The sequence below is a fragment of the Marmota flaviventris genome, chromosome 4, assembly GCF_047511675.1.
Source record: "Marmota flaviventris isolate mMarFla1 chromosome 4, mMarFla1.hap1, whole genome shotgun sequence".
In the NCBI taxonomy this organism is placed as follows: Eukaryota; Metazoa; Chordata; class Mammalia; order Rodentia; family Sciuridae; genus Marmota; species Marmota flaviventris.
The window spans coordinates 101727652-101753221 of NC_092501.1; the positions used below are offsets into that span (position 1 = coordinate 101727652).

Consider the following 25570-nt stretch of genomic DNA (forward strand, 5'->3'; position numbering starts at 1 on the left):
GCTTTCACCAGAATCATTGATTAAACTCTACTTACAACATCCTAACACTTTTCTAGACTCCATTTCTAAACTTTCGCAACGTCCTCCCTGAAAGGCTTCTGAACAGCATAGGTTGTTCACAGCAATGATCCCTCTCTTTGTACCAATTTTTGTGTTAATCAGCTTTTTATCTAATCAGAATGCCCAACAGGAACAACTTAGAAGAGGAGAAGTGTATTTTGGCTCAGGGTTCCCGAGGCTTAGTCCATGGGTGGCTGAATCTATCGCTGTGGGCTCAAGGTGAGGTAGAACAGCTTGGCCAAAGGTCACTGGTGAAGGGAAGTTGATCTGTTCATGGCAGCCTGGTGGGGGAGCAGCCACAGGGCAGATGCACCCTTCCAAGGCACATCCCCAGTGACCTACCTCCTTCAGTCATGCCCCACTGGCCCACAGTTACCACCTGGTCAATTCATTTGAGTTAGGATGGACTCATTAGGCTACACTTGATAATCTAATCATTTTACCTCAGGATATTTCTCATTAGGTGATACCTAATATCCGAACCATAACAAATTCCAGCTTCTCTTTATTAAGTGGGTATCTAAGTATTCCAGTAGAAACAGTGGTTTAACATCATCAATGATGTCTTCAAACCCGTGTTCTCACTCTATACTGCCTCCTTGAGACTCAAGGCTCACCTACAATTTATATGCCAAGGAAGCTCAAGTCTCCAAATCTTTACTCCGTTTTTTTCTGAATCCAAATAGTTAGAAACTCATTTTAAGAAAACAGAATCCAGAAACACAATCCTCCTCTATCATCTATGTCAGTTTCTCTGATCACCCACATCAGAACCCTGGGTGTTATCCAAAAATTGTCACCTTCATTCTGCCTTGCCTCCACATTTCACTTATACTTAGACCAACCCACAGATAACTCTGTGTGTGTCTTTGTACAAGATTTTTTTGAAAGTCTTTACAGAGCAACAGCCAGTCTCTAGGCACAGCTGCTGGGGAGACCCTGCTATTCCCACCCATGGCCAGCAGTCTGCCTTCCCTCCCTTCTGTTCTGAGGAGGGCCTGGTAAGCATTCCAAATGCTCACAGCATCAGGCAGGGACTCTCAGGGCCAGTCTTAGCACGTGGGTGCCAGAGCGGCATGATCTTCACGTTGATGCCCAACATACCCTGTCTGTAGCACATGACACATGGCAGTTTCCCCACTGCAGATCATCAGGCATCTGCAAACTTCATGGCTTTAACCCTCTGGCCTCAGAGCTTCCCAGACAACATGACTTCACAGGGCTTGACCCCAACAGCCATGACGAACTACAGCACACCATAGCAGGCCCTGTGCATGACAAGCCCTCCTAGGAGTTTGTAATGCAGAGACCCTACAGATAAATCTTACTTTATTGTGCATCCATCCTGCTCTCACTCTTGCCCCCACTCACTCCTTACCATTGCCACTGCTGCCATCTGAGACTGGTACACAGTGCCACAGTAGCCCTCCTGTGGTATTCCTGTGTCATGCATTCCCTCAGGCCACCCCTTGCACTGCTGCCAAGATGATTTTTCTAGTATATAGATCTGATTGTACTGGATCTACTCATAAACTCTTCTGGTAGTTGTCCTTTAATTCTCTTTAACTTAACCACTTAGCACAATACATAAGACCCATATTCCCCTGGCCCTCCAGGCCTGCCAAACCCATTACTCTACATATCATGATGTTCAGACTCCATTCCAGAAAGACCCTGCTCCATACCCAGGTAGAGGGATGCTGCACAGAGACCAAGAAGAACCTGAACCAACAGGCCTTGCCAGATTGCCCTCTGCTCCCCACCATTACCGTTAGATTATACCTCTCTGCACCATCATGCTCCATGCTTCAGACCTAAGCATAAAATGTATAGTTAACCCTGAGACTGTTTCTGAAATCTCTGAGTCATGTAAGGCTGTGACCAAATAAGCATGTTACACATTTTCCTTGCTAACTTGTCTTATTTATAGGGTGACCGCATGACCCATGATGATGGGTGACGAAAGGAGTCACTCCCTTTTCTGCTCCTACACCAGACTCAGGTTTCTCAACCCCAACCTTTCCCTGAAAAAAAAAAGTCTTCCTTCCCCTCTCTTCTCTATCTTTAAAAGGGCAGCATCTCTCACTCAGTGGCTGGAATAATACCGAATCCTGTTTGAAGTCTCATGCCCCATATTGGACATCAGAATAAACCTGTATATCACAGACCAATAAAGATTTTCTTATAAAATACTATTCTTCCAGTAAGATTGGACATTTTATGTCAGGATTATTGAAAATTATTATGCACAATGTTTTCTAATTGTTACTGAACTTTTTCTGTTGTGTAAGAAAAGAATTTAGCCCACACTTTCACCTTCGAATTGGGCAAATTATTCAACATAATCACTCTTTAACAATTTGGCTTACTATGTCGGTTGAAGAAAAGATTAGAAATAATTTCACGTATTAAATATCAGAATTTTCCATGCAGAAACATACAAAAGGTAATTTTAAAAGATTTCAGGTATTGCTTCCTTCTTACACACAGTCCTATTGAATACAAGTTCTCATGAACATTTAGGACAGTCCAGATGTTGTTTTAATAAATATACACTGCACCTGATCAAATGAAAATAGCAGTGTGACTTCAGTGTTTAAATTAGGTAGGCCCTCTTTATTCTCAGTTTTTTATTAAACCAGTGATGAGATGACCCTTAGAAGTACCATATGTTGGAGAGTGGGGGTAGTACTCAGGGGTAGAACACTCACTTGCTAAGCCAGTGTGGGGCTCTGGGTTCCATCTCCAGCAAAACTCATTTACACACACAACTATGTATTTTGGGGCGGGGTGGGGGGGAATACCAGAAATTGAACTCAGGGGCATTTGACCACTGAGCCACATCCCCAGCTCTATTTTGTATTTTATTTAGAGACAGGGTCTCACTGAGTTGCTTAGTATCTTGCTTTTCCTGAGGCTGGCTTTGAACTCTCAATCCTCCTGCCTCAGCTCCCTAGCCCCTGGGATTATAGAAGTGCACCACTTTTCCCTTCACAACTATGTATTTTTTTAGAGTTGTCTTTGTCCTCTATTTTTACTTCAAATTCTCCCTTATGCAAAGGCACTGGTATTACTGTAAAACAATGGACTTGTTTAAACACCATAGCAAATCAGTATTGCTATCATTTTTTTTTCCCTATTTACTCTGATTTGTTCTAATGCCATAGGACTTAAAGAGAGGGGTTAGGGCAACTGGTGTTAAAAACACAGCATTTTGAAGAGGACAACATTTATTTCTGTTTTACAGCTAAGGAAAAAGGAATTCTAAATGGAGAGCATTTGATAGAGTTTTGTCAGTTAATCCCGGCCCCACCCTCTCCTGCTCCCGGAGGCAGTGACACCAGATGTTCTTCCTCCTGTCTCATTGGGACAGCTGATGTCCTTACTCTGAGAGGCCTCCCCAGCCTCCATCTCTAGGTCAACTTGCTCTTACTTCTTGTGTGATTTGTTCATAAGCTTGGTTTATTTTGTACGTCCCCCCAGCTCAGAGTATGCCTCAAGAGGACAAGGTGGCTTTTCCCTTTTTTCTCACTGTCATCTCCATTACCTGGCACAATGTGGGCCCTCATCGTTATGCAGGGGTAAGGTGGTGAGGGGAGCTATATTGAAGACACTTTCGGCTTCAGGGTGTTAATGTGGAGGAGAAGAGGTCATGGGTCATAGGAAAGTGACCCCTAGGCCACATCAGCATTTGGAGATGAAGGATGAGAGGAAGAAGTCTCAGCAAAGGAAAAGGAGGAAGAGGAAAGCCAGAAGAGCGGCCCTGCTTGGAATCCAGGAAGCTGTTCTGGGGTGGTGATCAGTTAGGTCAGTAATGGTGAAGACTGAGAATCAACCAAGAGATCTGAGATCTTGGAAGCTGTGAATGATCATGGAAAGAGTGGTTTCATCCAAGGGTTGTGGACACCAACTGGACTGGGTTGGATTCTAGAGAAAATAACAAGTGAGGAAGTGTGGATATAGTTAGAGTTAATTTCTACAATTGTACATTTAAATAACAATGTTAATGTAACAAAGGACTTTCATAGACACAGGGAGAACAAAGCATGCTCCTGTTACATGCCCTGCCTAATACAGTCATGAGTCACTTAACAGAGACACATTCTACAAAACATGTCATTAAGTGATTTTGTTGTGTGAATTTCATGGGTGTGCTTATGCAGACCTAGGTGGTATGGCTGCCCTTAGGCTATATGGTACATAGAATCTGATCTTAGGGGCTACACATGGTGTATTCAGTATTGTATTGTTAGACAATACGTTGTTATACAGCACATGGCTATATTTAGTCCTATGGCAATTTTAGTTCAAGAAAACTGTGCCTGCCACCTTCCATCTACTTCCATGATAGAATGTTCAATTGGGCTTAAATAAACACTAAGTCTCTCATTAGAGTCCCTGGTGCTAATTCATGTTATCACACCCTCTGGGCTAGGGTGGGGAGTATCTGGGAGTCTGTCAGCCTGGATGACATGCTGGAGGAGAACACACTTGTATTCAAGTTCCAGATTTGCTCTGCAATAGCCCCGTATAACCCTAGCAAGTCGCCTAACTCTTCCAACCCAATTTTCTTAAAAAATAAAATGCAGACAATGATGATATGTGGATAAATCACAAAAAGTGTCTAATATATTTTACATGATACCAAGCATATAGTAAAGGCTCAGTAAATAGGTATAAGTTTGTATTGCTCTCATTACTGTCCCTTGATGGGTCACACCTGAAACACTGTGCTGTTTAGTAAACAGAATCTAGGTCTTCTAGTAAAGAACAAAAAATGAGATGCCAGAGATAAGCCATACTTTATAAACCATAGTTTGTAGATCATCTTGTTCTGTATGTACTCATTTCTCTTTGTCTTTTCCTCTCCAGTTGTAGATGCATAGAACATATTTGTAATCTGTCACCTGGAACTAGATGGATATTCCAGTTTCATCTTCCCAGCCCTCCCTGGAGGGAGGCTGGGTGGTCCCCTCAGTGCTGTTGCTGGTGAGAGGTGGCATGCATCTCCTGCTTCCTGGGTGCTAAGCATGGTTCTAAACTTTAACAAGTCATCCAAATCTCACAGTCCTGGGGAGTGGGCATCATTACAGTCATGCATTCCTTAATACCAGGGCTACATTCAGAGAAATGTATCCTTAGATCAGGTCATCATTATATGAACAGAGAGCTTACTTTACCACCTTTACCTAGTGCTGCACGTTAATCATTGACATGGTTTCTGATGCAATTAGGATTTGGTAAACAGGAGATGTCTAAGGCTGCTGCCAGTGGAACACACATATGTTTTACTAAACTTAAAAAAAAAAAGTAGAAGTACACTTTAAAATAATGATAAAAATACAGTACAGCTGGTGTCACAAGCCTGTGATCCCAGTGACTCAGGAGGCTGAGGCAAGAGGATTGCAAATTTGAGGCCAGCCTCAGCAACTTAGCGAGACCCTGTCTCAAAAATTAAAAAAGAGTGGCTGGGACTATAGCTCAGTGGCAGAGCGCTTGTCTAGCATGTGTGCGGCACTGGTTTGATCCTCAGCACCACATTGAAAACAAAATAATTAATAAACAAAGATATTGTATATCCCTCTACAACAATAAAAAGTTTTTTAAAAAAGAACTGGGGATATATGTCTCAGTGGTTAAACACCCCTGGGATCATTGGTCCCCCCCCCAAAAAAAAGTATAGTACAGTAAATATATAAACCAGTAATATATTTATTTATTATTATTTATTATCATTATCAAATATTATATACTGTAGGGGAGTATGTGAGCTCTGCTTTTATACCACTGGCAGCACAGTACAGTATCACCACAAACATGTGAGTAGTGCATTATGCTAAGACATCATAATGGCTGTGATGTCACTAAACAGGAATTTTTCAGTTCCATTATGATCTTTACACACAGTCCATCATTGAATGAAGCCTTGTTATGTGGCACCTGACTGTATTGTCTCCATTTGTACAGATAAGGAAACTGAGGCCCAGACAGGTCAAGTGACTCGCCCAGTCCAAATAACACTGTTGGTCAAGGTAGAGCTGGGCTTCGATCCCAGGAAGTCTGTTACATAGTTTGCACTCTTAACCACTTCCTCCAAGCTCTACCTGGAGTGACAGGATTAAGTTTAAGTTGCCACAGACTTGAGAATCAGGTGTTTTGATGTTCATACTCCAAGGGAAGAGCCATTTTTATATTTTGACATGTAAAAACTTTTAGACACTTAGCAAGAGAGCTAGATGTTGCAGATGAGTAAGTGTATATTAATAGAATAATTTGTACCCCTGCCCTTAATGGTATGACTTGTCTGCTGTTTAATGCAAATCAAGTGTAAGCATTTCTATCTGAAGTGAACTATCAGTAGAGCACTTTGTATGATCCGGTATGTCACAGGACAACCAAGGTCTCCCTTGTCTTCAGCCTGGTGTTCTTTCTTTGCATATCCAGTGGTTAGTCCTAAGGCCTGAAACCCTTAGTTTCAGAACAAAGTGGCTTTAGCAGTAAGGGAGCCTGTGTGAAGCTAAGAGAAGAATAATGAACATTCCCTGCAAGCTTCCTGCCTGGATGCAGGTGCAGGAATCAGGAGGTCATGAATAATGCATGACATGCAGATTAGGTGGTGGTTTCTCCTACTGGGGTTTTGACTTTTTCTACCTGCCTGGCTGCTATATGTGGCAAGAAGGCAGACCATAGCAAAACATGGCACAATTTAAAGACTGAGCTTTACAAAGCCTTTGCATATCATTTTGAGAAAATAAATTAGCTGAAATGCATGCCTTGAGGTCTCTCCTTTTTTGGATGAAGTAAATTCCAGGTTATTAATGTGCTTCTTTTGAGGAGGAAAATCTTTCTTGATTCATCTTTCTAACTCAAGAAACCTTACAATCATTTGGTCATATACCCACAATCAGAAATTCTTTTCCTAAGCCTTTCCTAAGGGATTCTTTTCCTAAGACTACTAAGCCAGCATAAAAATTATCCATTTATGACACTTGATCTATGATGAATGAAATCTTTCTAAAAGATGCAAATACCTAGAGAAAATTCTGGTAACAGATCAAATATCATTTTCCACCGATGTATGCAATAAGCAGCATCAGTAAGAGATTGCTTCCATCTCCAAACTTCAACTGGTAGAATCTACCATGATGAAACAAAACAATTTCCTTGTGCTTTTAGGGTTAAGGAGGGAGTAATTAAAGCAATAAAAGTTTGAAGAAAAGGGTGAATTAAAGAACTGTAAGTACTTGGGCCTGATTAGTTCTTGAAACCGTTATTAACAGGACTCCACACCTCAGGGAGAGTATAGGTAAAGTTCAAGAGGGTTTCCAGCATTTTCCCTTAGGTCAGCGGGCTTTATCTGGGGAGAAATTGTTTTGGCTCTGATGTCCATTTGGGGGGTTATATTTCAGCAGTCAGAAGAGTAGTTTTGTTACCTTTTGTGTAAGTCTTATGCATTTTTATTACACAGTGTGTCTCTGTCTGTCTGTCTGTCCCCCCCACACACCCCCACACTGCTCTCCCCCCTTGGGGTGGTAGAATATGAGCTGGCTCTCATTTCTAGCTGAGTCTGTCATTTCCGTTAGGCCCCAGCTTGGCAGGGTGCCAATACCAACAGGTGATCCTTGTAGCTGCAAAACAGCAGGAAGTGGGCTGTGCTTGAATGAGGCAGCTCACCAGAGGGGCTGTCTGGCCTCCCTCCATCTTTCTGCATAATTAACACCCCCTCCCCCCATGCAGAGCAGAAAATCTGTGCTGAGCAGCTCAGCTGCACCAGCCATAGAGAAGCCTGCGAGGAAAAGAATGTTAATAAGGGATGTTGGAAGAAATCAGCCTTCTGAGTGCAAAGTGCAGTCTGACTGGGGGGCCGAGGCTGGGTTAGGGAAAGATTGCCTTTGGCCTTGGGAGGGGCTGGAACTGTAGTGTTTTAATAGTACAGTGATTTCCACTTGCTAAGCAGCCAAGAGGAACTGGGGTTCTGATGAGGCTTGGTGGTTCTAAGTGGACTTTCAGACCAGCTTTAAAATCCCTGTTTGCTTTCTTTCATGTCTAGTCAATAAAAGCAATGCTTGAAGCTTAAAGACTGAAGACAATAGAAACTAAAATATCTCACAAATCCTAAGAAAGGTGGGACAAAGCAGGAAGTTGGTGGCGGGGACACTGGAAGGGTGGCATGTAGTTTTGCCAGTTGGAGGTCCAGCAGCTGCTCCCATGGGGGGTGATACCTGAGAGCTCTGAGCTCCAATCCCACAGGACCCCAGTGCCAGACACTGGTGGATCCTTGCATTCTGCACTTCTTTCTTGGCTAAACTTTGGAAGTGACTTTGCCTTCCTCACAGCCCAGCTGTAGAGCATCACTTCCAAAAAGTTTTTCTTCTACAAACACTTGTCTCACCCTTCCTTCCTCACCCATTCCCACAGTTTCTGCTCTTAGACATTTGCATAATGTTATCTTGCTTTCCAGGATTTCAAATATAGAAGTCCACTGAAAGAGTGGGCACTTGACTGCCTCTTTGTCCCTATTTGTGTGTGTGTGGTGCTGAGGATTGAACCCTGGCCTTTGCACGTGCTAGGCTACCATTCTACCCCTGAGCCCAACCCTTTATTGTCTAACTGTGCACTCCTCCTGGAAACAGTATCTATAAGAGGGCTGTTGAGGGCTGGCGCACGATTTTTTTTTTTTTTTAAAGAGTGGAGGAGGTGCAGTTGCTGAGAATTGAACCCAGGGGTGTTTTACCATGAGCTACATGCCCAGCCCTTTTTAAAACAGGGTCTCACTAAGTTGCTTAGGGCCTCAGTAAATTGTTGAGCTTTGAACTTGTGATCCTTCTGCCTCAGCCTCCCAAGTTACTGGGATTACAGGCATGCACCACTATGCCCAGCAAGGCACCCACTAAAGTCTACCCACTCTTACACCTGGCCAGGATTAGATCTTCAGTGACTGTTTTGGAATGAATGAGTGCCTGAGTTCATTAAAATTTGATGAGCCCACTTTGGGAGCTTCCCAGTGAACATTGTGATAAGCCCTTATTATTTGGGATCCGTAAAGAGGGAAAAAAGGCCTATAGGTCTTCAGGCCCAGGAATTTATTTGTATCCATTTACTAAGAGTTGAGCAAATTCTACAGGATAATATATGAAACAAACCTAGAAGAGATTATTTATAAAAATAGATGTGTGTGTGTATTTTTTTTTCCCAATTGCAATCAGTAATGTACATTTTCAGTGAGTATATTATTCTTATTTGCCCACAGGGTACATCCGTCCCCAGTCTCAAGGGTCCGGGGAAATCGAATGAATAATCAGAAGTTTGCTTGGTGAGTATGCAGTCTAGCTTATCCATTTCTTAAGTCCTATGAGGAGTTTTAATAGGATGGTGTTAAAGTCAAGAAGATGATTCCTGATGTTCTAGACAATACATTGCTACCACTTGAAGGGTATAGTATACCTTTCATCTGAAAAGATATAAATAAACATTGATACAATTCCTTTCTAGCCCAAACTCTAGCAAAAACTCTTTGAGTACAGTATTTTTTCCTAACAGATATGACTTCATTTCCCAGGACTATCCAGTTGTTACCTTTAAAAAGAATGTTTTCTTTCTTTAGTAAGATTTAGTCAGCAACCTAGATTTTTCTCAGGTACTAACTTCAGTTTCTCATGAGGATTTTCACAGTTAGGTATTTAATCTATCATATTAATTTTAGTGATTACTATTTTGGTGATTCTCCCTCCCACCGGCCTTACCTTTAAATATCTAGGATTTTTTTTTTTCTAATTGGAGGAATACCAAGAATCTTTCAAATTGGCAAATTATTTCTTGCATAAACATAAATGGAATTTATGAAAAGTTATTTTACCACAAAATATTGATTTTTGATTCTGTAAAGGGATAAAGGGTTTCACAAATGTCATCACATAAAAGAAAGAAAATAATGTTGGTTCAAAATGTTGTGTTTGCTTACATTTTTCCAGCCTCAAACTAACCTTTCAACATATACTGTATCATAAAAAGGAAGAGGAAAGAAACAAAAAAGAAAGAATTGAACTGTGTAGGATGTTACTTCAAAGATAAATGGAAATTCACAGATCTCCATTTTTCCTTCCTTGGATTTGCTTAGAGTGGCATTTTGATTAGAAACTCTGGCTTTTTTTTTTTTTTTTTAAGTGTAGGAAGATGATTACCAAAGATTGAGCTTCCAAATTAATTTTATTCCTAAATCAGGGTTATTTTTAGTCACAAAATAATGACACTTTGAATTTGAATGGTACCTAATCAACTCTCCTCCCTTCCCCCATTAAATCTAATTAACCCTCACAATAGCTTGGTGATGTTGTTAAATATTATGCTTTTTTTCTTCATAGAGGGGGAAATGGAGCACAGAGAAGAAAGCCATTTGCTTACACACTGCATAAAAGCTGGGGTATCCTTCCTGGTCTCTCACAATCCCTAAAGCATATTGTTCCCTGACAAACCTAGAAAACAGAGGGAACAATGCAGGTGGTCATTACCTGAAAGCAAAAGAAGAAATCAGTTCCCCCTTTCATTGCATGGAGTCTATGTTCTTTCTCAGTCCAAGGCACATGGTCCTAAAGAAACTTCATGACATACAGAGTATGAGACCCTCAAGTGAGCCACAAGAGCCAAGAGATGAGAACAGAATTGTCAGTCTTGAAATCTAGTTTCTCCAACTTGGTTCTCAATGGCCAAATTGAAAGTCAAATAAATCTTCCTCCCTTTTCCTTTCTGGACTACTTGAGTAGTGATAACTGGCTCCTACATAATTCACAGCATATGAGTTTAAATTACGTTTATCTCCAGAGAAGTAATTCATGAAAAACAAAATGACTTTTACTGTTAACCTTGAGAAAATTCGACTTTTATTTATTCAGCAACATTTATTTACAGTCCCAATCACTGTTAAAAGCACTAAATTAGAAAGATAAATAAAATGTGCTTTCTACTCTCAAGGGATTGTGTATGAGAGAGAGAACATGGAAAGGAGAGACCCTCAAGCCCTGTGTGCTCATCCCTTCCCTGGGTGTATGTATTGACGTCATACACACGTTACTCGATGAGCATATGATCTATAATACAAAATGGATAATTCTCTAAAGTGTTCAAAGGGAGAACTTATCAACTCGATTTATGACCAGTTTGAGAGTGGAGACTAGGGGAAGTCTCTTCCTTCATTTATATGGATAATATAGAGACTGTCATAAAATCCATCCCAGAGAAGAAAAGCTTTCTTTGAAGACCTAGAATTAGTAAGGAAGCAGAGAGTTGAGCTTGTGCCTCCTTTGAAGATTGAAATGGACATACAAAGTCCTGGAGACATTTCTGAATTGATGATAGCACGACCATACTGGGTTTAAATATGTTTACTTCAGTGGGTCAGGAGTTAAAATTTCTATGTTAAAATTTCTATGATATATACTACCCTGAATCTTCCTTGGGCAAATACGGTGAGACTGGTATATGGAATAAATCACCCGGCCAAGAAGAAGCCCTTGAATCACCCAGCATCTTCTTCTAGTGCAGTGATAAACATTTGGTAATTCTTTGTGAAATATTGGCTGTGAAAAAATCGAAAAGTTTAAATACCCATCTAGCAATAGAGAGGAAGGGAAAGAGATAGTTGATGTCTTCAAAATAGGAGTGTGGGATAATTTATAGAATTAGATGTCAAGTTCATCACTAGCTTAGCTCTGGGTTTAGTTAGATCCTTAAACACTATTTTGTGAGTTAGGAGCCATGGTTCTTTGACGGTGGGGAGCAAACGCTCCACTCAGTGCAAAAAAAAAAATATTATTTATCACATAAGCAATTAGAATTTGGTAAAAGATAAAAAGACTTGAGGTAATGCATGACATTGGGTAGGTTCTGAAAGTCAATGACCGTGGTTGATAGCTACCAAGCTAATGTTGATTATTGAGTAAAGATAGTTTAAAACTGTAAATAGTGTTTTCCTCTGCACAGTGTTGATAAAGGTGGCATCCATTGGCCTCTTTAATGTGGCAGCCTTTCCTCTGGAGCTGGAGAAATGTGTGGACAAGAATGGCTGTTCAAGGCAAACAAAATCTGCTGGAACAGAAAGAATGTGCTCACAGTGTATGCATCCAGGGAAGAGTAAGCACCAGGGCTTAAAGAATCCATGACAGACATCAGGATGTGGGACCATGTGCTGACTCCCAGGAATTAAAGAATGCCCATAACACCTTGTTGCAGTGTGTATCAGCACCCCAATAAGGACTATAAGATCATCTTACAACTCATTTAATATAGAATTAGTCAAAGATAGCAGGCCAGTCCAGATATAAACTCTGCCTATCAGAATGTCTTTTGCCTCAATGCCACCATATTAATAGGAGTCTTTTGCTGATTTGAGGATTGAGGACCCTCGGGTTCAGCCACGTGGACCTCTTTCTGTTTCATGTATTGGTCCTCACTCCTCTTTCCTTCAATATTGGCCATAAGTACAGGTAACCACACCTTCCTCTGTCCAGTAACTGCCATAAGAGAAAAAAATTTTTTTTTCTCTCTACACATTTTATGTTCATTGGCTGAAACCCTACAAATTAGACTGACAAAAGACAGATTAATAAAAGTAAAGAGAGGTTTGTTAACACATGCATCACATATCACCAGCTGGCCGGACTGGAAATATGAACTGGGTTCAAAGGAGCTGGCTGTATCCATAACTTTGAAAATGGTGAAGAAACCACGCAGCTCACAAACATAAGTTTCTAAGACAGGACAGTTCGGTGACCCCAAGGGTCAGCTCCAGTGCTGCAAGGAGCAAGAGAGCGAGCTTACCCCGAACCCCAGTTTTTATTTAGGGGAAAGACATTCAAGAAAGTTCCACCCAAGTAAGGCAAGGGCTTGGGTTTCCAAAGATAGAGTCTTAGTGATGTCTTGTGGTCAGCAGGTTGATTGACATCTTGGGAAACCACACCTATCTCAGGTGCTGTGTGGGATCACAGGCAGAACCAGAGGAAAGGCACACAGGTGTCATGTGTTGCACAGCCCAAGAAGCACATAATGCCAGTCCAGTCCCCTCATACGCTCAAATACACATAGCTCACACACACACAGCCCATGGGTGGCTCGCATCAATCACATGTGCACTGGTTAGAACCTAGGCTTATGAAGCATCTTAACAAAAGAACGATAACTTCTTTAGAGAAGGAACACAACTGGATGGCAAATTATGGGAAGGTAAATAGACAGGATAAAGTAATGGGAGATAAAGGCTGGTTAGTAAGGTGATTTCTCTGATGCCATCCCTGGATCCATATGGAAAGTTGTCTCTTGAGATTAGGAGCCATCCTGTCCTTCCTGGTAGAAAGAGGGAAAGGGGAGGGTGTTTCTTGTGTCTGCTTTTGTGAGTTGCCTTCAGCACATAATAATTCTTATGCCAAACTGGCATATTTGGGCTTCATACTCTGCCCTTCTCCATGTGAACCCTTTTTTAGAGCATTTGCTACATTTTCTTGCTCTGTTTGGAGCAAATGAGGAAAATTCCTTATTAGAGAGTTAAATGTGAAGATCAAATTGTTCTTTGCAGATCTTTTTGCTTAAAGCTATTATACCCTGATATCCAATCCACAGGAGAGTGACTGTTTCCAAGATACAAGTGTCCTTTTCTTATCAAAGATATGATAGAGATCTGGAATCTGTTCTTCAGCGTGTAGGTATAGGCTCGAACAGGACAGGGAGAGGCTTTCTGGGAATTACCTGTGAACTGGACATTGAAGTCGATTTGAGTCTCCAAAAGTTTCCAGGATCAGTGTGAGTGTCCCGAAGACATGCTCAGCTGAGTGTTCATCCTGAGCTTCTCACCCCTTCCTCCCTCCTCTGTGCTTCCTGTTCCACCTGCTGAATTCCTACTGTTTTAAAGGAGTTGGGCATGTATCCTTGTTTGATGATGGTAGTGGTGGTTGTTTTTGAATGTGTTCCCAAAACATCAGCCAAGGGCTGTTACGTAACATTGGTGGTGGGTGTAACTTGATAGAGTTTTTTATGGGCTCTTTTGATGATGACATAGACAATAAAGCATCACTGTTTATTAATAGAAATTGTCATCAGTAAAATAGAAGTAATTTTCTCTAACCAATTGAATGCTGTTGCCACCAGTCTGTTATGATTTATTTCCTACTGACATGCCTGAGATTTTTATGTAGCCATATACACAAAACAGTTCCAGTTTTAATAGAGTCTCTATGCAAATGATGATACATTCTGGATGTGAATTGCATTTAACATTTGGATGTGTGAACATTTTGTGTCACAAATTTTTCAGAGGGCAAAAAGAACCTTTTCACAATTTGAGGTTTTAATGTTGGAGATATAGTTCTACAATGAACTTAAATATTTATATACACACAGTTACAAGTGTTATATGGAATATTTTTGAGGAATATCAGCAGCAATTTATGGAATTTTTGCCATTAAAGTAACATGCTCTCTTTTTTAAACTTTTTTTTTCCCCATAGTAGATGATGGCACTGAATTTGTTGCTATCAGAAGGCTAATATAGGGCATTTCCAAATTCATAGTTTCTGAGATGTAAGGAAAATGTAAGCATCACAAATTCAGATCAGCCTCATTACTTTACACACGTAGAAAATGAAGCCCCCAGACAAAAATGTAACATGTCAAACTTGGGCATAAATCCAAGTCCCTACACACCTGTCCAATAGTCTTTCCACCAGGTGGTACTCGTCTACCAGCATGGAGACCAAGAACAGATGAATGTTTAATTCATTGCAAGCTAAGCAGAAGGTTTTTTGCCTGGGTGGTTCCCATTAGAGTGACATGTAGGACAAGCAAGAGATTAGAAAAGGCTTGGTGAAGACTTTGGTGCCCTCACCAACATGTGGCCTGCACTCTCTGCCAGAATACCCACCCATTGTCTTGCAGATCCTTGTGTACTCAATATTCATGATCATGTTCTTTTAATTACCAGAGTCTTCCACTGCCTTGCTTCTTGATGTATAGAACAGAAAATCGTGATATTACATGTGGACTTTAATATATGAAACTTCAGTTGAATGCCTAACCCATGTAGGTTTTATTTTTTTTTTGTTTTGTTTTTTCTTTTGGTCTTGTTTTTAACATATACATATTGGCAAATCAATAGGAGAGGTTTGGCTTTAGGTTTTGTTTGGAAGCTTGCTCCTTCTGATGTTTGATAACATATTCTGAAAATGGGCCATTAGTTGATGTTGGCATGAACCCATTCCCTGGATATGTACAAATTACAATAAAAGGAAGTGCCTCACTTGAAGCCATTTCCAAATTCACCTCCCTTCAAAACCACATTCTTTATATTATATATAACACAGTATCAGCTATTTAATTCTTTAATGGGTTCAACCAACTCCTTAAATTCAGTTTGATGACAGTTATATAGACTTTAAATTAGTGGTTCAGGGCTGAGAATGTGACTCAGTAGTGGAATACTTCTAGCATGTATGGTGCCCCAGGTTCAATCCCCAACACCACAAAAATAAAATAAATCCAAATGTTGTAGTGTTAATTTGTAACCCCACATGCTGGGCACAGTGGTGCATGCCAGTAATCCCAGTGACTCCTGAGCCTGAGGCAAGAGGATCACAACAAGTTCAAGGTCGGTCTCAGCAATTTATCCAGGCCGTATTCAACTTAGTGAGACTATTTCAAAATAAAAATAAAAAGGGCTGGGGATATAGCTCAGTGGCAAAGTACACCTGGGTTCAAACCCCAGTACCCCAAACAAACAATCAATTGAATAAACTTGTGGTCCATTTCAAATCGACCTTATGAAAGAACTTTGGCCTAATTTTCTTAAATTTTTTGTGACCCAGAATTTCATCAAAGACCTCTGTGATAAAAGTGGTTCACATTCCTGTTGGCATCAGCTGATTTTGTCTCTAGTATTGCTTTAGCCAAATAAAGGTGATTCGGGAAAGAAAGTAGGTTATTTTTCTGTAATTGTTTACCTAATTATAGAATTAGGGCTGTAACATCATGCTGTGCATAAAGGTGACCACTTCTGAGACATTTTTCTTTTAAAAGTCCCCAAATATTTTGTTTTTAGCAACCAGCAACTCAGAACAATATGAATGTTATTTGGAAAACCTGGTAATAAACCTATCAGACAGGTCAGTAAATTCTTTGTTGATTTCTATTGGCAATTTCTCAGCATTGTAGTCAGGTGTAAGACTATCATGTCATGTGAACTAATTATAGCATGACTGAGAGAGATTAGTTCACAATTCAAATGACTTGTTTGCGCCAGATGTGATGGCGCATGCCTGTAATCCCAGAGGCTCGGGAGGCTGAGGCAGGAGGATTTCAAGTTCAGAGCCAGCCTTAGCAATTCAATTTAGCAAGATCCTGAGCAACTCAGTGAGACCGTCTTTAAAGTATAGAAAGGGCTGGGGATGTGGCTCAGTGGTGAAGAACCCCTGGATTCAATCCCTGGTACCAAAACAAACAAAAAAAGACTTTGTTTATAATCCTGGGATTTGTAGCATATTTGCATATAATTGTTACCTTTTAGGTTGGTTTTATACAGCAAAGGATACTTAAAATTTATACAATCTGGAATCATGATTTACTCTGGGAAAGTTCTTTTTACAGGGTTTTAAGTTGTGTAACATGGGTTATTGTCTATTGCAATCCCCTCCCACGCTGTTAAACTTGTTCAAATGTTAAACTTTAAAATATTGATCATGTTGTAATGAAACCTGAAGAACATGTGGAATCATTAATATATCGTGCAGGACAATGTTGCCTGATTTCTTAGAAATGAAGAAATGTGTATCTATAATAGCACTAGTACCGGTCATGTTATAATTAACATATCACGTTAAAATGAAGAAAGATCTTATGATAAGTGTGTATATACGTGTGTATATACATACATATATATGTATATACATATGTGTGTGTGTGTGTGTGTGTGTGTATCGAGAAGTTTGTTCTTTCATGGAATCATTCAGTAGGTGTATTTGGGCTAAAACATTGGCCATCCATTATGAAGTATAAATGATTTCTAAATATGTATTTGAAGGAATAATGGCTAAAATTGGAGCCCAATCAGAAATCCTAATGTGTTCATGAATATGCTGAGAATACTGCTCAGGATTATAAATCTTAAGGTGTTCCACGTTTTATAAGTGCAGTTGATAGTATGTTTATCAAAATACCTAAACCAACCCAGAATCAGACCAGTGTTGATCACAGCTACTTAAGTGCACAGTTGGAAGGCTGCCAAGTCTGGTGGAGCCCAGTGTCCCCTTGTAGCCATTAACTCTGAATTATCATTTAGTTTAGTCTTCTTTATCAGATAGGGCTCCTTTGTTGGAAGTAATGGAAACTGACTGAATCTGGCCAACTTAAGCAAAAGGTAGTTTTTCAGAAGGACATAAGGCAAGTTATGGGAGCCAGAGAAAAGCTGAGAACGGGGTCTCCGGCAGCACTGCATCCAGGAAAGCACCCAGAGTCTAGGGAGCAGAGCTAATAGGCTGGCACAGGCCTGGAGTGCCTCAGCTCCAACTCCTTCATGTCACCCACTGGAAATCACAACACTGGAAAGCAGGTATGGCCACATATGAGGGGTCCGAGTCATTCAGGCGCCCAACCTCTGACCAAAGGAGATAGTCCTACTAAGGGCACCTGAGGAGGGAGTCATTTCCCAAAGGAAGAGGTTAGTACCAAAACATGATGGGAAACACTCCTCATCCTAAACCAGCACCATCTGTTTATCCTTCTAGAAGCTGTTGCTAAGGTCAGTAGGGACTTTAATGTTTTCCCTTTGCAGCAACAATTTTTTTATAGTTTGGATGATTTAAAAATTTACACTATCATTAATAACTAAGATCAGTGGCTTCTGTTAGGTCTTACTCTTGATTATTGAAGAGCCTAAACTAAGGATGTTTAATCAGAAGAGACCCAGACCCCCTTCTCCTGGAAACTTAAAAGTGTTTGATCTTAATCACCTTGAACCTTCATTACTCCAGAGTCTGCCTTTCATCCACATATTTTATAATGTGTTCTTTAAACCTAAACATACATAGTTCTTGCGATGACATATAAAATAGGCAGAAAGCAGAGCAACCACCTATGAAATGCATAAAACTTGTGTCTACAAGTTTGGGTTCTGGCATAAATCTGTCACTGATTCAAAATTACTTTTTTTTTTTTAAATTACAGCTCTGGGAATCAAATTCAGGGCCTTACTCCCAGGCAGGTGCAGTACTACTGGGCTACACTCCCAGTCCTTTAATTAACCTTTATGCTTCCTACACATCAGTAATTCTCTTTAAATGAATGAATGAATGATGTCTGACCAAAACTATTTAAATTGGGTCTTGGGAAGAGTGCCTAAGAGATAAAACTGTTCATAGTATCACCTTGGAAGAAAGTGCTTCATAAACCTTCGGTATTAGCCCACCATCAAATTTCAGCTTTACATAAAAGGAATCTCTTTACTACCACCTAGGTGATTCATTGACCCGCCCAGCATTTATTATAGCCTCAAATGAGGCTGTAATTTACTTCAAGTCCCTTGGACCCTTGACTCTTTAACAGCATAAGATCCTGAGTCTGGGTGGGTATAGGCTTGGACTGCAGCTCTGTAGGTGAGGTAAATGTGTTTTCCAGAAGGGCTACATGTTACATCTAAGCAGAAACGATAGCTGTCCAATAAAGAGAAGCAGCCAGTTTCCCTCAGTTTCTATGAAGGCTAAATAAGACTTCTCAAATATGTGCAGAGCACCTTTATAAATGGACACATCAAGTTACATCCTGTGGAGAAGCAATGATTTAAATCACCCATAGGATTAAATTAATGTAATTGTAAAACAGAAATCTCTCCAGTTCCATCTATTTTCCCATTACTCTACTCATTGCCTTTTTTTCCCCCTCAGAAACCTAAATAAAAGGAAACATAGCATTTCTTAGTGTTTGCAGTTTGTAGGATTAGAGAAAGAAAATACTATTATTTATCACTTTTGGAATTATTTTGTGCTCTTTGAAGAACCCTGTAGTTTAACTGAAGAATGGACTGATTTCTTACCGTGAAAGTGACTTACAGCAATCTTCCTCAAACTGCACTGGCTAGGAAGTATTTAATAATGAAAATTTTAAAAAAGAAAGTATGGAATTATATTGGTGGTAGGAAACAAAGGCCAAGGCAACCATGTTCAGAACAGAAGAAAGCTGCTGCCACCTACAGGTGAAAGTTGGTAAAACTTGAGCATGTGCTGTGAATACTGGGGAAATGGTCTTTAGAGTAGACTTTGTGATATGGTCCTAAAATTGAAATGGGCCAGGATGCCTTAGTCTCTAATTCTCTCTGGGACTAGACTCTTTCTACCTTCTCTTGTCCTCTATTAGTGGGTACCAGTGTTTCCTGTGAGATTCTGGTGACCTGAGTGAGTTCTGCCATTTACTGATCATAGATCCTGTCGTTGGAAGTTTTTCTCTGTTAACAATCTCAAAATGATTTTTGGCAGGCCAGCATGGCTCTGGCTGGTAGAGAATGTCTTTTCCACACTCCAGGCTCCCGGCAGATCTTTTCCAAATATTATCTTAGGAACTCCTCCAGGTCTACACATATCATAAGATTGTGTGGCTAGCCCTGTGCAGTGGTGCACATCTGTAATCCTAGCGGCTTAGGAGGCTGAGGCAAGAGGATCGCAAGTTCAAAGCCAGCCTCAGCAAGAGTGAGGTGCTGAGCAACTTAGTGAGACCCTGTCTCTAAATGAAATAGGACTGGGGATATGGTCAAGTTCCCCTGAGTTTATTCCCTAGTACCAAAAAAAAAAAAAAAAAAGATTGTGTGCCTAATGTTCTTTTTCCAAGGAGAGGGAAGAGGCAGGGAAAACCTGTGTGGTGAGGGCCCAAGAGTCCTGGGAACACCAGTAAGAGAACACTTTAAGCTTTGCTTAAATTATATTAAAACCTGAGCCAAATGGAGCAGTCCAGAATAATATAGTTTGCCTCATTGTCATTTTGATTATTATGAATTGACTGTGCATAGCCCCAACTTTAAAAGAAATTTTTTTTTCCGGACATTTTTTTAAAGAAAAATCTATCCAAATTAAAACACCGAACCAACCAGCTAGCCATCTTGTGCCATGTTGGGCTTGCTGTTATCTTTTCAGGACGGCCATTTTGTGCCACCCCGGGGGGAGCTATTCACACGGTGTTCTCTGTGAAGTGGGCCTTCAGCAGCAAGAGAGTAAACAGTAGGCATGGAATGGTGGAAAAACTCAAGGAGAATACTCAAGTTTGCATGTCTGCCTCTCTCTCTCCCAAATGGGAGACTTGATTGAATGTTGGTGATTGCTGGAATGGTTTTCAAGGGAAGAGGGCTTCAAGAAATACCAGAAGATTCCAACAGTGCCTTTTAGCCAATGAGGATGGCAATTATACTGCTTCTTCACTTTAAGACGTTTCTGCTTTTGTAGAATGTACTAGCATAATCTCTTTTCTGCCTAGCAGCTATGTGGCCTTCACTTGCTTACCCTTTTTATTTTCTCTTAACCTGTATTTAATTTCAACCTACAGTTTAAGTGCTCAGATTCTATGTCATTTATAAACCTGATCATCTTTGTGACAGAAATTCTTTTTTTAATTCAGTAGCATTAATATTCATGTTCATTCATTTGTTCCCTCACAGTTACTGTGACTGGGCAATCCACATTGCTATAATCTGAGGATACTGGTTGGTTTTCTGTTTTTTCTTGGTTTAGTTTAAACCCAGGGGTTCTCGAACACTGAGCCACATGCCCAAGACTTTTTTTTTTTTTTTTTTTTAGAGACAGGGTCTCACTAAGTTGCTTAGGCCTCACTAAGTTGTTGAGGCTGGCTTTGAACTCAAAATCCTCCTGTCTCAGCCTCCCAAGCTGCTGGGATTACAGGGGTGTGCCACCACACCCGACAAGACTCTGGCTCTCCTGGGGCTTACCTTGAAGTTCAGTGAGATAGACAACCAGCAGGTGTCTGGTGTGGTAAGCTGATGAACACGTTCCAGGGACATGACTGGAGGTGGTGCAGATGCAAAAGCTGGGAGGCTGCAGGCAAGAAGGAGCCAGCTGAGGGAGGGCCCACGTGCCAAAAACAACTCCAGCAAGGCCCTGAGATGGGAGGAGACAAGAAACATTCAAAGAACTAAAAAACAAGACAAGGTCAGAGGTTGGCAAGAACTGAAACGTAGAGTGCACAGGGTAGGGGTGCTGGAAGTCATAAGACGATTTTGAGAGTGAAATGATTGGATTTCTATTTTTAAGGCTAATCTGGCTGCTCATGGGGACAGGGCTGTATGGAGGAGGCCGGGGAGCCAGTGGGAGGCTAGGGCTGTGTTTGAGCAGAAGGGTGGGGCCAGATTTCCTAGAGTGGCATCCGTAGAAAGAGGGAAGGGGATGCAATGTCAATCATTGCTTCTGGAAGGAATTGAAGGACAGAGGAAAGTCAGAGTTGATTCCTTGTTTTTATGTGAGCAACTTGTGGTTCTGGATGGGGGACAGACAGAAAAGTTTTTCAGACAAAGAAAATCTGAAGATAAAACTTTTTGCCCACAAGCAACTGATGAGTCTAAAGAAGTGGAATGACCCAGTCCACAGACCCACAGACAAGGCAGCGTGCCTGTGTCCCCAGGGGCAAAGGCCTGGAAGTTTCATTCTATTTCTTTCTAGTTCTTTGCTCTACCTCCATGTACGACATGTCCACAGCCCACTTTAAAATATGGGACTGCTTCATGAGCCACTTAACTGCAACTAAGTAAATGGATCTTCATACATGAGGGCCTCTTTTCCCAAAACATTAAATACCCTGGCCTCTTTCTTCCATGGAAAGATTTTAGCACTAAAAGAGCCATTGGATTTATTTGTTCATATCCCCCAAGCTCAATTTTCTGCCCATTTGCCATATACAAAATCACCCAAGCTAGAAACCTCATCGGAACTCCAGCTCTGCCAAAGCCCACAACTGTTTTGGGTCCTAGGTCTCCCGCTCCTAAGTATTGTTGATTCTCTCTCACCCCACGTGCCTCCTCATATCTTGCCTAAAATATTACCCTGAGCCCGCTGGTCTCACTGCGTCAGATTCTTTCTGTTCTCCTGGAGCAGGTCCTCACCATGCCTGAGTGATCATTGTAAAAGGCAGGTGGAGTTGCTCCCCTCTTTGCAGTTCTGCTGTGGTTCATCATATTCGCAAGTCCAAAGCCCTTAACCACACACAATGCCCTTTGCGAACATCTGAAGCCCCTTACATCACACCAGGCTTCTCCCTTCCCATAAATCTGACCCGTGTTGCATGGACTCTATGTACAGTACTTTACCCAAAACACCTTGATCATCAAGGAAGTCAGTTTGGAAAAACTTAAATTCTTTTCTTAAAACTTAAATTCTCTTCTTAAAAATTTAGCTTAAAAATTCTCTATAAAAACTACTATCTCCTACTCTATCACCTGCTTCCTCTCTGATCCACGTCACCATATGAACCTTATTATCACACCTTACAATTTATTTTATTCGTTGGTATGAGTGTGATGTCTTCCCACCATCCCCTCAAGACTGAGACCCTTCAGAAGGGGCCTCATCTTTCCCAGGCTTTGGGCACACCATATGGTACGGGACACTCAGAGCACTGGATCAACGAATATATCTCTTTCAGTATCTTCACCATATTGGTGGGAAAACTGAGGTCTCAGCTAGTTTAAGCCCTTTGGTCCAAGTATGCACAGCAGCAAATTAGAGTGGAACTTCTGTGTCCTAACTTGGGTGGTTTCCTTTCTACTTTTTGGTAGCTATTTCCTATCCCTTAGTATTTTCAAGAAAAGTAGAAATACTCAAATTTAGGAGGATTTTTTTTTTCATGTTAGAAGCCTGTACACGTTAGTTAATCATCTCTGCCCATTCTCTGTTTATACTATCATGCTTGACAAAACGTTGGAGGAACAATGTTGGAATACCAACCTGAAATTCAGAAGTCGAGATTTGACTGTTCTGTCACTCCCTAATTAATGTAATCTGGGACAAGTCCCTCATGCCTGCTCTTGCCCATTTATTTCACAGAGATGATGTAATAATAAATGGAGATTATGATGGAAAGTATGTTTAGCCATAGAAGGCAAGATCCTACAAAATATCTCAGCAGTATTATTTGTTACCTTTCACTTTTCTCTTAAATGTAACCTTCTTTATTGATGCCTCAAAATAAATACATTAGTAAGGTTGCTTTCTCTTCTTATTTCCACAAACCATAGAGTGTTATAAAGGATTAGGATTTCAATTTTTATCTCTACCTGACTTTTATGGCCTTCCCTCTGATCCACCTGATCCTGAATTGAATTATCAGGCTTACTTTAACACTCTACTCTGTCTCTTTGCTTTTTTTTTTTTTTGCTTTTTTTTTTTTTCTGCCTCACAGTTCTTCATGGCTGAGTGAAAAGAGCTTGATTAATAAAAGCTTGCCCTTTTATACTTCCTTGTAATTAGTCCAATAAAAAAGGGTCACCTCCTGAATGGGCTTTGTGTGGCTAATTTTTTTTTTTAAACTTTGTCCTTTGGGTATGCAAATTTGATGGCTTTTTTGTTTCTGGTGTTTATGAATGGATTTGAAAATCAACCTCATAATTTTTTTATTGACATGCATTCTAAGACACAAACACCCTTCAAACATCACAACTCTGGAAATAGGATTTGGAACAAGCTTTAAATTCTAGGTCTGGGGTTTAACAGGATTAAAGCATATGACATTTTCACATGGACAAAGAATAAATACCTTTTTTTTTCTTTCTTTTTAGTCTGTTTGCTGACTCAGCTAGTACTGAATTTGAAGTGGCACTGTGCAAAGTGTCAGTGCAAGTTGATAGAAAGAGTTAAAAGTCATTTATCTTTGTGAGTCAAGAAACTAGGCCTCACCAGCTTGTTGCAAACTTTGGGCCCATGGTCCCAGAGTGCACACCCAAAAGGGCCTCCTGATATGATAAACTCAAGATGGTTTACTCTGTAGGAAATGGCCACCAAACAAATCTAGAGTTATAATTGGCCACAGAGGGAGATGTGGCCTCCAAAGTACTGAAGGTAGATTTTTATTCGCCAGTAATTTTTTAAAGGCTTTAAAAACTGACCTGGGGTGAAGAAATACAAAGAACAAGTTTCCAGGCAACTCAGGAAAGAAGCAGAAGATTTGGAGTCAAGGGATGCTGGTCATAATCCTGTCTGCTATTGACCTTTGCCCTTTAGCAAGGCATTAGACTCCTTACTACCTTGCCTCTGGGGTAAGATGCAGCAAATTTTTTTTTTTTTTCCCAGAGTTTAGCAGATTAAAAGTTACATATGTCGTAGTTTGGCCTTCCATAACAAAATGCCTTAAACTGGGTGCCTTAAACAACAGAATTTACTTCTCATATTTTTGGAGAGTGGAAGTCCACAATCAAGGCAGCAGCCATGGATTGGGTTCCCACTGAGGTCTTCCTCTGACTTGCAGAAGGCTGCTTTCTTCCTGTGTCTTCACAAAGTGAAGCAAGGGAGAGCTCTGGTCTTTCTTCCTCTACTTACAAGGACCCTGATCCCATCTAGGAGCCCCACCCTCATGACTTCACGTAAATCTAATTACCCCCACAAGGCCTGATCTCTGAATTCCATTACATTGAGGGACAGGATTTTAATGTCTGCATTTTGAGAAGATATTGGAGTAACTAAATCACTCTTAACTTTTTGAAAGATATTATCAATCCATAACAGCGTTAACTGAGGTTAAAAGAGCTGTACAGAGCTGGATCATTTATGTTAGATGTTTTTATTAAAATGTCAACTCTTAAGTATCAACTCCCATAAAGCCAATCATCAAAATACCATTTATGTCTGACTTTGCCTTCTGCGTGACAAAGGAATCTGATATGGTTTTAGGAATGGGACCTCGAATCAATAATTTGCTCCCAGGCATGCCTGGTTATATTGCTGGTAAATAATTCATCCTGTGGTGGTGGAGGTCAGTCCCCAAAGTGATTCTCCACAAACTCCTCACTGCCATCACGCCTCTCCAGAGGAAAGCAAGGAAGTCTGAGCACACCAGAAATGGACAGTGGACCTTATTAGAACCACTTTCCAGTGACATTTTACATTCTTAAGCTCCTTAGAGTTTCACACAGTTTCTTCTATATCATTTTATTTACTTCTCAGTGCTATGAGGTGTCCTGAAAGATGTCATTATCTTAATCTTTAAAACTAAGGGAGGCAGAAGAAAGAAAGTAGGGATTAAAGGATCAGTCTACTTACTTTTATTTTCATAGTTCTGTTACTATATATTAACTCTGTAACCTTAGGCAAGTTATTTAATGTCTCTGTGCCTCCGCTGCCTAATCTATAAAATGGGGTTTACTAATATAATAATACCTGTCTCATGGTTATTACAAGGGTTAAATGTGCTGCATCACATAAAAGCTCTAAGGATAGTGTTTAGCAAACTCTAATGTGGACCATTATTGTAAAGGGATGGAAGACTATATGATGCC

General features: G+C 40.5%; 1 protein-coding gene across 6 annotated transcripts in view; it reads left to right on the forward strand.

The window, feature by feature from the left end:
* The window catches only part of Klf12 (KLF transcription factor 12), a 438598-nt gene that overhangs the window by 347489 nt on the left and 65539 nt on the right, over positions 1–25570 (forward strand). For all 6 annotated transcript variants that reach the window (XM_071611451.1, XM_027938085.2, XM_071611450.1 and 3 more), the window contains one exon: positions 9311–9373. In XM_071611451.1, coding sequence (XP_071467552.1) covers positions 9311–9373 — 63 coding nt within the window. The remainder of the gene's footprint in view (positions 1–9310; positions 9374–25570) is intronic.